This window comes from Salmo trutta, chromosome 11, assembly GCF_901001165.1.
Source record: "Salmo trutta chromosome 11, fSalTru1.1, whole genome shotgun sequence".
NCBI classification, from domain to species: domain Eukaryota; kingdom Metazoa; phylum Chordata; class Actinopteri; order Salmoniformes; family Salmonidae; genus Salmo; species Salmo trutta.
Window position 1 is genome coordinate 4,578,414 of NC_042967.1, and position 13,742 is coordinate 4,592,155.

At 43.5% G+C, this 13,742-nt stretch overlaps 1 protein-coding gene, 1 long non-coding RNA gene, 1 other non-coding gene and 1 pseudogene across 3 annotated transcripts; 2 read left to right on the top strand and 2 right to left on the bottom strand.

Annotated features, from left to right (window-relative positions):
• LOC115202122 (uncharacterized) lies at positions 1-1,456 on the bottom strand. The gene is made up of 2 exons (XR_003879912.1): positions 1,258-1,456; positions 1-898 (listed from the first exon to the last, which is right to left on the bottom strand). It is a non-coding gene; the product is annotated as an uncharacterized LOC115202122 (long non-coding RNA).
• A 362-nt stretch (positions 1,457-1,818) lies between these two features.
• On the bottom strand, positions 1,819-5,777 carry LOC115201981 (beta-galactosidase-like; annotated as a pseudogene).
• On the top strand, positions 2,992-3,065 carry trnap-agg (transfer RNA proline (anticodon AGG)). Its single transcript has one exon. It is a non-coding gene; the product is annotated as a tRNA-Pro (tRNA).
• Positions 5,778-7,133: 1,356 nt separating the features above from the next.
• Positions 7,134-13,740, top strand: LOC115202124 (coiled-coil domain-containing protein 86-like). Its single transcript, XM_029766033.1, has 5 exons — positions 7,134-7,156; positions 11,603-12,229; positions 12,369-12,495; positions 12,801-12,875; positions 13,140-13,740. The coding sequence occupies exons 2-5, from the start codon at positions 11,679-11,681 to the stop codon at positions 13,287-13,289; spliced, it is 903 nt and encodes a 300-aa protein (XP_029621893.1). The 5' UTR covers positions 7,134-7,156; positions 11,603-11,678; the 3' UTR covers positions 13,290-13,740.
• The last annotated feature ends 2 nt before the right edge of the window (positions 13,741-13,742 follow it).

The window sequence follows — 13,742 nt, forward strand, 5'->3', positions numbered from 1 at the left end:
TGAGGTTTCCAGTTGAACACAACTATTCATTTGCAAGACACCCAAAATGGTTCATTACAGAAATCTATGAACACATAATATCCCAGTTAGGTGGCACACATATTCCCAATCACAATTCCCCAATTCACAATATAGGGCAAGATTTAATGCAAGGCGCTCTATAGCGCAGCGCACTATAAGAAACTTTTAAAGGTAATTTACACTTGAGCAGACATGCCAGCGTTTACCATGAATGTGATCTCTGTGAACAATCGGGGAAAATGCTTTAAAAAGCCGTAATGTCGGCTGCATAGAGCACTGGCATAAAAAAACTAAAACGGCAGTACTATGGACCTCCAGGTTCATGATTTGAGCACCACTGACCTCAACTTATATTTAGGGTACTCAAGTTCATAGCCCTTCTAAATGACTCATTTTCCTTAGTGAACTTGATTCAATTTCCAAACATAAATACTGTTCAAGTGACACATACTTAATTCCCTTTGAATACAGATGCTTGTGTAAACAATCATGTAGGGTTTTAAGACACTGAATTGTCAAATTGGGGTTAAGCGGTACATCCACCCGTGATTCATTTACAAACATTACTTTTTGATTTAAAAATTGTCAGTGCAAATAGATCGCGTATAGTAAGTGCATTTTTCATCAGAGCTCATGAGATCCTCTTTATGCAACAGCGCCGTCTGGTGTTTGGTCAGACAACAGCGGCGAAGGACTAGGGTTTTGGCGAACTCCACAGTACAGGGCCCAGGGGTGCATGGGTCCCCTCCAGCTCCAGGACGGTCACGCTATTGGGCGCGGGCGTGCTCAGGATGCTAGCGGGCACGTACTAGGTGATTTGTGGGCCGCGAGCGGGCCAGTAGCAGCCCAGGTTGAAGCCGTTGATCCACACCTGGCCCTAGTGATAAAAACAAACAGGATTCAATAATGTCAGGGACCATGAACAAGTATGTTGCACCAGGGTATATGTAAATAACGTGGTTCAGTAAACCATGCTTATGTGATGAGTAACCTTGCCTGAGATCTGAAGAGGTGTGTCTAAGGCTAATGCCTAGGCTTTAGCTCAGAAGCCTAACACACCAGTCTTGTCGACGCACAGATGCCACAGGTCAGTAACATTAGCTATAAGGTAATTTGCAGTGGACTAGTCAGTCACATTAGCTATAAGGTCATTTGTAGTTGTGGTGCCTGCTCAGGAACAACATTCAGTACAGCCATTCAACAACCAATTAAAATCTTCGTAAAGGTAAACCCCACCTTTCTCCAGTCAAGGAACTGGATGTAGGTATCCTGGGCAGGTCCGGGATGACGAAAGTGCCCCCATAGAAGGAGAGGGTGGTGGGGGGGCCAGCCTCCCTGGAGCCCATTTCCCAGAGAAGACCCTGGCTAACAGCCCTGTCGATGCTGAAGACGGCCCAGCCGGTGTGGATGTTGGTCCCCAATGTCAGGTTAGACACCAGGCCCTGTGTGTGTGTTGGTGGGTGGGTGGATAGAGAGAGAGAGTGTGAGTGAGAGAGAGGGAATGAAGGAAGGGAGTCAAAACATCATAGTCATGTATGTGCGCATAGGACACTTAGGGTTGGTTTCCCAGACTCCAATTAAATACTAATGGTGGGCTGAAAAGCAGGTTCAATTCAAATTCGATAAAGTGCGTCTTAGTCCAGAACTTTGCTTAATCTATTTCCAGGAAACCAACTCAATGTTCACTGGGACCGAATAAGGTTCTGTCAAATTAAGTAGCTAATGGAAGGGTGCTTTATTAATGGTGGTTAAATGTCTACCATAGAGAGCCAGCTTGAAATAACATCTTGCCTTAAAGTCGTTGATGTCTTTCCCATAGTTGACTCAGCCCATGTTCTCCACCAGTATGTCCACCTGACTCCCAGCCTTCCCAGTCACGTTGATGGTCAAGGCCTAATCCCTCTCTAGGGTTCCAGCAGCAACCTGGTGACAGACCATATTGAATTGCAACATACATATTCCTTTTTGAAGAACCTGAAGACTTTTCTCTCTTCCTCTTTTGAGATAATAATCAGTGCCTCGGTCTGACTTTGTATGGATGACAGTGGTCACCAACCCTGGTTCTAGAGACCTACATGGTGTGCAGATCTTGCTTCCAGTCCAGCACTACAACACAGATTTCCCTAACCAAGGTCTAAATTGGGTGTTCTAGTGCTGAGCTGGGACAAGAACCTGTCCTCCTTGGACAATGATTTGTGACCAGTGACCATTGTTGACCACATGTTAACTTGCAGCAAACCAAATGAATTGCAGGGGAAGTTTCGATGACTAAGTCACCCCGTCGACTGATGCATATGCCCGGTCATGTACTCCATTCAGTGGTGAGGACAGCGGTCTGCAGTCCACCGGCAGCTTGGTCCGATAGAGGACGAACCCAAACGGATTTTGGAGAGAAAACAAATAAAACGGACTAAAGCCTCTCAGCCATTGTGGATCATAACAACCATAGCTGCTTCTACTTAGTGTAGAATAGGACAGACCGACATTGAGCTTGTACTTGGTTCATCTCAATGAAGGTCAACGGGTGGATGCTTTGACCGGAGAAGGATAGTAAATCTAGAGCATCAACTACTGTGTGGAGCTGAGAATGCAAAAAGAAACACATTCTGTTGGAATCTCCTGGATTCTATTCTACACTGTGTACGCTCCATGCTCAATCAACACAAGAGGAAAAATAGAAAATATACATTTGCTTTTAGAGTAATATGACATGTCTATGATACAATGTATTTTTTTTTTATAATAACACTTAACCAGCCCTTGCACTTGACCCCCTCCCCCCTATTTAAGGAAAATGTACTTTCTATGCCTGTGATATGCTTGTCCCCCCTAGCTGTCTTAAGATGAATGCAGTAACTAACTAACTCGCTCTGGATAAGAGCATCTGCTAAATGACTAAAATGCTACATGTAAATATTGCAACACTTCTCCGCAATGTGTCAACAAAGTCAGGTAAAGTCATTTCTACCCGGCGCTGTGGCTTAGTTGGTTAAAGTGCCTGTCTAGGAAACAGGAGATCCCGAGTTCGAGTCTCATCAGTGCCTTTTTTAGCATTTCATTGTACTGTGTAAACTTCTCTTTAATCCGTGCATATGACAAAAACGTTTGTGGTAAGTCAAATGTTTAATGTCTGATGACTATCTACCTTCTTCATTGGCACAACTCCGTAGGCATATTTATGTTGATGGAAGCACGGGTCCCTCCGGTATCGTCTGATACTGTTGGGGGAAAATACAGGTTGATATTACATCATTAGGTAATCGTTTGTAAAACTGACCGATTTACCTTTAATTACTACTCATTTCAAGCCTAGAAGAAGTCAGGGTACAAAAATGCTGACCATAGAAACGTTGGCTATAAAAGTCACAAGAAAGCATCATCTAGTCAAAAATAGCATATGTATGACATGTTGTACAATATCTCTGTTACCAACCATTTTGATGACATCCTGGATGGCAAAATATTTGTCAGTGAGGTCTGCTGCCTCAGTGAGCGGAGCATCATAGTCATAACTAGTAGGCTCGGGGGCATAGGCACCTGAGAGTATGAAGAGAAAAACATTTGATTGTACACAACGGGTGGGTCTAATCCTGAATTGGTTAAAACCGTATTCCAGCCGGTGTCTATTCCACAAGTTACCACCAGCTAAATCTATGATGTTAAAATGCCTACTTACTCTGTTCCATCTGACTTGACTTCGTCTCGGGCCTAACAACAACCATGCCAATATATCCTCCAAACACCAGCTTAATGGGTATTATCACTTAAATAAATTAATCTTCACATCAAGGCCAAACCCAAATAAAGTGAAATAGATTGGGTTCTGCAATAAAGCAATAGAGAATATGGGATCATTGAACAATTTTACTCACCATTCCATTATCCCAAATTGGTTCCTCCAATAAACATGTAACTGCAGAGAGAGGAAAGAAATTATCACCATTGACCTTTGCTGTGTATATTTTGACTTGCATCAGTTCCCCCTTGACACTGATCTAAGGTCAGTTTTGCAATTTCCCTATTATCAGTATGGTAGTGATTTTGGAAATATAATTTGATCCTAGAGTTGTGCCTCAGAGGCCTACCTGGGCCAAAGTCCACAGTGGCGTAGAGGCCCTGCAGAGAGCCACACTTGAGGTACCCGACCCTGGCCCCGTCTGTGGTGAACTGCACAACGTCGTTCCCCAGGTGGGAGCGGAACAGATTGGTCAGGTGACTCGGGTAGTTGTAGTCACAGGTAAAGTAGCTGCCGTACTCACTCTCCACCTGAGAGAGAGAGAGAGAGAGAAGGGGAGGAGAGAGATGGTCTCTTGTTAAGGTGATAGGAGGCAGTGTTTGACAAACAGCATTCTATTGAATTGTAGTGTTAAGGCACAATATGAAGTTATCCAAACTTTTGCTATTGATTCTCCAAATCATTTTTTATTAATCATTGAATATCAACATGGCTCACCTGAACAGTAATGACGGGTCCACTGTTCTGATAAAGGAACCCTTTAACATTGGCAGTAGTTTGCCCATCCACATGTCAACAGCCGCAATGTAATCTGAAACAAACGGATTTAGGTGTCATAAAAACACAATTCTTATATTATAGAATCCATTGCATTCTCATCTAACGGTCAATACACACCTGGGTCTGAGGAACGCAGGACCATGTCTTTCTTGTGGAGTAGCCAGGCAGGCAAGCACCCCTAAAGATCAAGTCATGAAATGGGCAAATTATCACACAGTCCGTCAAGAAATACACGGCTGATGTAGAAGTGTCGTTACTACATTGTGACTTATCGTCTTCCGAAAACAACTAGGAATACAGGCACAATTTGCAAACACTATTACACATATCATTAACAGGTATATTTATCATAAAACAATTGTTTACAATCTCACCATATCCCACTCTCCACAGATGTAGGGCCCAGGCCTCGGTACAACCAGCAGACCAATGTCTTGGGCCAACTGCAGGAAGTGTTCTAGATCCCTGTCCCCCCACTGAAGTTGTACCGATATGGTTGGGCTCATGGAAATTCCAGGGGACGTACCTGGAATGTCAAATGTTATTGTTCAACCAAAATGGACAATGAAGTAGTATTTAAGTCCATACCACCAGATGGTAAATCATAGCTCTGTCTGAGGTTTAAGGCCCGATGAAGGAATTCTGTCTGGTTATCAACATTTGGAGGTGATTTGATTAAATGGCTTTCTTTTAATTACTTTGATCAACGTCAATTCTATGTCCAAATTGGCCACTGAAATGATTAACTGAAAACTAAAATGAACACTGAAGACACTAATCTAACTGGTTGGTATTCAGTGTATTTATGACATAGTGGCCAGTCTACATTTGCCTGGCTACCCAGACTCCTTGCTAAATGCTACGCCAAGCCTATGGACTTAAGTCTCTTCTACACAATGAGTCTGGATCGGAGTATACCTCCCGACCCTTCACCGAATGCGAACACATTCTGGGCCGTCTCATTGGTCCAGAAACCGATGGGTTATGCCAGAGCCAGAACACACATGGGTAAAGAGGCGGTTTGAAAAATCTTCATTGGCTTTGATACTCTTATTGGTTAGAGACAATCCAATCGCTGATGCCATTGTTTTTTTACAACGCCCCTCATCACAAACGACTTCAATGATGGCAGTCTCAGAGTAAAGTATATAGCGAACGACGGAGCAGCAGAATAACTTAGTGTGAGTCGTCAGGCTAAGTCTACATACGCCTGAATGGCGTTCAGTCCGGCCATATACATCTTGACTAGCCTGTCTTTTCAGTAGGCCCTGGGGATCCTGTTGTAGTGGATGCTACCGGAGATGTAGTGGAACTCTTCGCCATCCTTACGGAAGTAGTAATTATTGTATTCCACACTGAAGGTCTGCGGCACTCCAAGCTGACAGAGATTTCAACAAAGTAAGAGTCACATATAGTAGTTTTTAAATCTGGAGGAGCCATGGAGTCGGTGCTGTTTTTTTTATGGCTACATGAAACTGACTTTAGAGAGAGAGGGACCGCATCTTGAGAGCAACTTATATAATTTCATTGCAGTCATGTAACTGTACTGTTACAGGTTCAGCTTTTTATGGTGAAGAGATGATTTATCAGGTGATGGCACAAGGTTGACAACAACGGTGACTGCCAATCGTTGAGCTCTAGTCAAGTGCTGTTGGGTGTATAAAATGAAAAGGCCTACATCTCGATGAAAATTAATACAGAGAGCAAAAGAGGATATTCTAATGCACATTTACGTTATGAATTTATATGGCTTGCAGTTGATCAACCACAGACAGATGGGGTAACCCACAGTTCACAGGGGCTTTAAACGTTCTCACCACCATATATATTGTAGTGAGGGGATGTCCAGTCCGGGGTAGTGGGAGAGAATGAAACAGGGCCGACATTCTGCTTTGTTTTCTGTTGCCAAAACTAGATTATGTTTACGAACACAGTGCACTACATTTTATTTACTTGACGCTTTGACAAAGCTGAAAAGGCCTACTTCTCGATTAAAATGAATACAGATAGTGGGAAAGAGGTCATTCTAATGTACATTTAGGTTATTCATTTCTATAGCTTGCAGTAGATCAACTGGGATGGGTAATGCAAGCTAAGCAGAGTTTGAAATGTTGCTAGCTTTGAAAGCAATCCATCCAGATATGCTAAATCAGTGCACTAGCGGGTAAATTGTTCAAGGAACATGCGATTAGTTCAAGTTATAGGCTAACCTAAACATCATTCAAATTAAGTGCATTCCAAAAGGAGGCTTGAATTCTGACGTTAGCTTGCTGTATGTGTCTGGTTTTTTTCTCAAACGAATTCAGACTAAGCTACTACGAAATGAACTATGTAAGTGTACTTGTAAACAGGGAACACAATAGCACAACTCCAACCCAACATGAGCAAGCCACGTTTGAATGTCGTGATGCACTGACAATGACTAAAACGTCAACAAACGAGATGCGGAAGTTGGCGAGGTTATGTGACGACGTGTTGTGGCAGTACCACCGCCTTACCGGTAGGCGGCAGTCTCATGGACTGCCCAAGGCACAAACTGTATGCTCGTACTTCCTGTCATCTCTTCTCCCTCGGTGGTAGTATCATAAACACACACGTGGGCTTCCAAACTCTGCTCAGGGGCCTGTTGCACAAAACTAGGATAAGGGATTAAACCAGGATATGTTGGTGATCCTGGCTCAATTGATCCGTAATCCGGTTGCACTAAAGATGGATAGGGGGCAGGAGGATATGTTATGGTATAAATTACCATGGAGATTTATTCTGTGGAGCTAGCCTGCTCCAGACCAGGCTAAATTCCAGGATCTATTTAATCTCATCCCTAATGTCAGTCAGCAGTCACCACAAATGGAAACCAATAGTTATTTCACTGCTCACTATACATTATCACATATAACTAGACCCACTGTCATTATTTAAACGTTTGTGATCATTAATTTCAATGATTTTGGATAAAAAATAATTTTTAGATTATGTTGCTATCATTAGATAATTTACAGTTTCCCATAGACTATAAGGCTATATATAAAATGATAGAATATTAGGGCCACAGAGGGGAAAAAAACACAAGTAATAAAATTGTAACCGGTTGTTTTAAAGGAGGACAGTTGTTAAAATGACAGATGTGGGTCATTTCGTGAAATTGTACTTCAGTATGGTTTCATAAACAAAGACATGCTGATGTGCCAGAATATTAAGTATCACATTGTCATAAGTATCAAAACTGTAAAAACAATATGTAGTTTTTCTGCAGAAAGAACCAGCCTCATAAATTTATGACTTTATCCTTTTTCTTCAGTGTGGCCCTAGTACTCTGTCATATAAACAAATACACATTCCATATGAATATAAAAACACAATGTGTAACATTATGTTCCTTTATTGAATAAGGACAAAACAAAGCAGGTAAACCATCAGCTCCTTTCGAAACTGAAGTCACAGTGACTACAAGATGGAAAGCACAGAATCCAAGCATATTATACAAAATGATACATACACATTCAAAGGTCTGTATATAACACACCCTGCATGTCTGCACACTAAAATAAATGCAGGACAAATCCATACACATCAACTGAACAGACAAATGAATGGATGCAGTAGCCTCCCTGCAGCCTTGTATTACACACAGTATACCGCACAAACATCATAAGAGGCCAAATTCGTAAAAAAACGAACCCAAAAAAACCCAAATTCCTCTGCCACCGCAGGACATATTTAACCAAAATTGAAAGCACACATACTAACTAAAATAATTCAACACATATTGGTCCCTCAGCAGCCGACCACTGTCGTCATCAGGGAAGATTGTAGGATTGTCCCAGTCCATGGCTGGTGGCACTCTGGGGGCCCTCTCCTTCCTCAGGCAGGCCACATTGTGGAGGACAGCACAAGCCACAGTAATATCACATGCCCTAACAGGGCTGACCCTTAATTTGTGAAGGCAGTGAAAGCGTGCCTTCAGGAGGCCAAAGGTCATTTCAACTCTGGCCCTGGTCCTGGCATGGGCATGGTTGTAGGCCTGCTGTGCTTCCTGGGGGTCTGTGAAAGGTGTCAGGAGAAAAGGCTGGCAGCCATACCCCCTGTCTCCCAGCAACACACCAGAGAATTCACCTGTCAACACAAAATCTCATCATTACTACCTCATAAACACAGTGATATTCTTGACACAGCCATGATGGTTATAAATAGGGGTTGTGTGGCTTACCTTGTGATAGGCACTGATAGATTTCAGAGGCCCGAAAGATTCTGGAGTCATGGACTGAGCCAGGCCATTTTGCCACAACATTGCTGATCACACAGTCAGCATTGCAGACCATCTGAAATCATAAGATGAGGAATATTACACCAATCAATGCACATCACTGGCAATGCAGAGTGTTCGTCAATGGACAATATCAAAAAGTTATGTTCACCTGAACATTAATGCTGTGAAAGGATTTCCTATTCACAAAATCGGCCTCATGGGCACCTGAGGGGGCTTTTATCCTTATGTGTGTGCAGTCCACTGCACCAATGACATTGGGGAAACCTGTCACACAAAGTAATGAGTATCCTACTATGTGTTAACAGTTTTCCTGTAATTTGTAGATCCTCTTACCTGCAATCCTATAGAACTCCTCTTTGATGCCACAGAGTCTTCTGTGGCCAGGGAAGGAGATGAAGACATCTGCTAATGCTTTGATAGCCAGACACACACTCCTTATTGTGCGGCAAATTGTGGCCTTGTTCAGCTGTTCTGCATCCCCCACTGAGTACAGGAAGGCTCCACTAGCAAAAAAGCGCAAGGCCACACAAACCATTTGCTCCACACTCAGTGCATGGCTCCGTGCAGTGCGGTGCTTAATCCTGGGACCCAGTAGTCTGCATAGATACAGGTTTTCTGCAGATGGCATCAGGTATCTTTCATATAGATGGTCATCAGGGAAGGCCAGTGGGTCCAACCGGTCCCTGAAGACCCTTTCTCGCCTGAAGGCTCTCCTCAGCACAAGTGCTTCTTCATCCACCACATCTCGCACGAATGGGCATGCCATTGTCAGAGCAGAAAGGAACACACAATTTTGGGCCTTCATATAGGCTAGTGGCCACACCTGGTGCTGGGGGGGTGGGCAAAAGAGGGCGATGCCTTATAACGATGACTTGGTTGTACTGATTGCTGGGAAAATAAAAAAAACCTTAGAAAGATGCCACCGTCCTGTGTGCTCACAATAAGAGCTCATATGTCATGGCTCACTTGACTTTACGAGAATATACCTAATTTTTATTTTGAGCTGTGTCATCTTCTTGGAGCTGGGGGAGGAAAGAAAAATAATGATTAATACATTTGTGTTACAGTTAGCATACAGTGTACATTGAAGGCATATCTCACCTCCCTCTCAAGTTTTTTTATTTCAAGGTCCAGTTTCCTAATTGTCCTCTTTTTTATTTCGGACTCCAGTGCAAGATTTTCCATCTTTTTCTTCTTGTACTGAATGTCTATGTCTGCCAGTTCTATTTGGCGCCGGAGGTGGTTGCCATACAACTTTCTGATAGCTTGTGAGCTCTGTGAACACAATACAATTAGCGCAGCTGGAATTTGGCAGGATGTGGTGTCCTTTTATTAATACGCACTATGTTGCCAGGCTGGTTTTCCCACTGTATAGCATCTGGGTCCTGTAAAAGAAATTAGATTTTTTGATTTTGATGAGGACTCCTCACCATTGTAGAGTAAATAGTACTTTCACAGTCTTAACATGATACCTCATGCCTTCTGGAATCCAGAGAGATGGTCTTCTCCTCATCATCGTCTCCATCATGTGCTGTTGCTGCTGCACTGGGGCCTTCACCCTATCACATTTAATCGGATTCATATTGAAGCTAGTAGACAAGACATGCCAGGCCTACAGTATGCCTTTGATGGAGTACTCACTGGATCAGCATCGTCTGGTGCTTGTGCTGGTGGCTCTAACAGGAACACAGTGCTGCCAGACACTGCAAGGCAATAGGTAAACCAAAGTCAGACAGTCCAAATTGATTCAATATGAATGTGGTTGTATCCCATGTAGAGATGGAAGGACATACCTTGAATGAAGCGGGTGGCATCTTGGGAGGAACCTATGCTCGTCTCTTTCCCCCCAGGGATCCCCTCTAAGACGGGCCTGCCTTTATTTAGCTCCAAGGCCATGTCCTCTGCTGGGGTAAGGTCAGCCTTTGGTGACCCACCACCCGTGCCTTGTCTGTGGGTATTCTTTTTCACTGCTAAAACAGTACAGACAATGTGTGAGCAGGCACCTTCTGGGTACAATATATGCTTGTGCTTTGTTAAATATTAGTCAGGGACCATACCATTCTGCAGAATGTTCTTGTATTTGATTTTGACCTGCTGCCATGTCCGTTTTGGCCCGTTCATGTTTAATCTACACACACACACACACACACATTTAATGGAGTCACACTGCAAAAAATTACTTGGTATTTTTGTCTTGTTTTCAGTAAAAATATCAAAGAATCTATCATAGCTTTATACAGTGTGATGGAGTTACTTTACACAATTTCACTCATATCTGCAGTGCATTTCAATTAAAAATTTAACCGTTTCATAATTACAGTACAACTGCATTTTTGGAGATGTGAATTAAATATTTGAATTGTAATTGTGATGTTTCAGCGGAGCGGTGACTGTGTAATTGTGCACTACTTACGCATTCAGGCGGTCTGCAATACTTTGCCACGCTTTTTCTCTTTGCTTTATCACTGTGGCGGTGTTGCCTTTCTTCTTAATTATATCTTTTACCTCCTCGTATGCCTCCATGAGGATTTGTGCTTCCGACGGGGAAAAGTACGCGGCTCTAGTTGCCATGGTAAATCAGTTAATCTGTGATCTGTGGCGGGGTCTATTTGAGTGAGCCGTGAGCGCGCACCTATCCAGGATTGGTTTCACCTGGCTTAATGAATCCGTGTCTGCTCATCCTGGCTTGGTCTTTGTGCAACCAATTAAGCCTGGACGCACATGTTTTGGCTTCATTGAGCTCAGCTGAGTCATTTATCCCGGATGTCTTAATTCTACTTTTGTGCAACAGGCCCCAGGTTGTCGTTTCTAAAGGTCTGTAAATAACATATGTATTGATTAGTTGCGGTCACGCCATCATATCATTTTGACAACATGTCGACAAGTGACAAAATAACACTAAACGAAGGACTGGATGCCGAGGAGGACGAGTTGCCTCCTCCCGTTGTGACTCGGACTCGTAGCGGGCGCAGAGTACGGACCCCAGCTGTGTATCTTGACTCTGAAGTACCGAAGACTCCAACACGCCGAACAAGGAAATCTGTCATTCAAGAGTTACCGAATGAGAATGCAGAGAACCAGACGGAACCCAAACCAGCGGTTGTAGTCGTGGAACCCGTTGCCGACGAGGCTCGTGCGAAAAAACTTCCAAGCAGGGAGTCCAAATCAAATGCATTGGCAACAGCTGAGGCATACCCAAAATCAGACAAACCTGTAGAGAAATCATTAGGTACATTTATTCCAGCTGTGTCACATTGCACCGAGAAGGAAAACAAGGTTGGCCCCGTACCAATGGAGACGGTTCCGGATCGCTCAAATAAAACAGCCAAAAAGAGGACTCGTTCAGAGTCAAATGAGAAACTTCACCTGATACCTTTGGGGAAACCGAAATCCGGACGGGTATGGAAAGACCGCAACAAACAAAGGTCAGTAGTGGCATATAGGGGCAAGTTGCAATAGCCTACAATATATTAACTGCATGCATATGAAAACTATTACTAGTCAGCCCAGCCAACGCAAACACTGTGCCTATGGTGTCCATAAATTGTTTATGAAATGTTTCAGGTTCTCGGCTCTTGTAAGAGACAAGCCCCTGTGCTCCTCCTGGGAGAAGATGGCGGCCAAGCGAGAGAAGGAGCTGGTGAAGAAATATTCCCTGCAACTGAAGGAGGACAAAGCCAGGGAGAAAGAGGTCTGTGTCACCAGTTCATATGAGTGCACTAACATCTTAAGAAGTAGTGATTAAACTGCGTTTAAAACAACTGGAAACTATAATCTGACTTAAGTGCGTTCAAGACAACTGGGAACTCGGGAGGGGGGTCAGCGCTCTTTCCGACCTGAAGCTCACTGATATAGTGACTTGATCTCGTACTTTTGAGTTCCCAGTTCTTTAACACAGCATTAGTATATGGACCACACAGAGGTTGGCAGTGCAACTGGGATTGTTTAGGCATCCCCTCATGATGTAATTGTTTGGGTATCTTTCGTCCCATACAGGAAAAGAGGAAGCGGCATGAGGAGAACTTGAAAAGGCGAGCTGAGAATGAGAGGAAGGCCGAAGTTGTGCAAGTGGTAAGTCACACACAGCCCCACGTGATCCCAAATGGAGTCTTTGTTTCTCACTCTAACCTACGTGAGCCAGGCAGATCTCTTGCTGACTTCAGGGGCTATGTGTGTCAATTGTCAAGAGTAGAAGTGCTGTTCTATGATCAGGTTCCCCCATGTACATGTTGTGATCTAAAAGGCAATAATGATCCTAAATTAGTCCTCTTACTCTGACGCTTGATACATATGGCCCCAGGCTAAGAGCTTTTTTTTGTGACGTTTCCATCCCAGATCCGGAACACAACGAAGATCAAGAGGATGAAGAAGAAACAGCTGAGGAAGATTAAGAAGAGGGACACACTCGCCATGCTGCAGAAATCACAGCCCAGGAACCCAAAAGCTGCACAGAAAGGTGGCAAAGGGAGTGCGCAAGTTGACTGATGGGACATTCAGAAGCACCCCATGTAGATATGAGAACCAGTCAGAAAAGGGGCTTGCTCCGTCTGCTACACACAGACCTGGTGTTGCAGTTCCTCCGGGTAATCTATCCAATACTTTTGGATGTGCCTAGGGACGACATGGTGAGATCACTGTGAGAGGCTGCTGGAACTGGAGAGCATGAGCAGCAAACCTTTTCAAAACAATTAACTTTCTGTGGAGCATTGCAGATGCAAAAAGTGCCTCCTACCTCTATTTTGTGGAAATCCAAACATGAGCTGGAAGAATTCTTATCTTGAACTCTTCTCAACTTGTGTTTACTGGAGTGTAATGCAATGTTCTATTAAACAAACCAAATTGTGCTACACATCCCAAACTTTGTCGTGGGCCATTAGATTATGCTTTTTGCCCACTTTTTAGTGTGTTGCATTAGAGGAACAAAGTTATAAAGCAAGT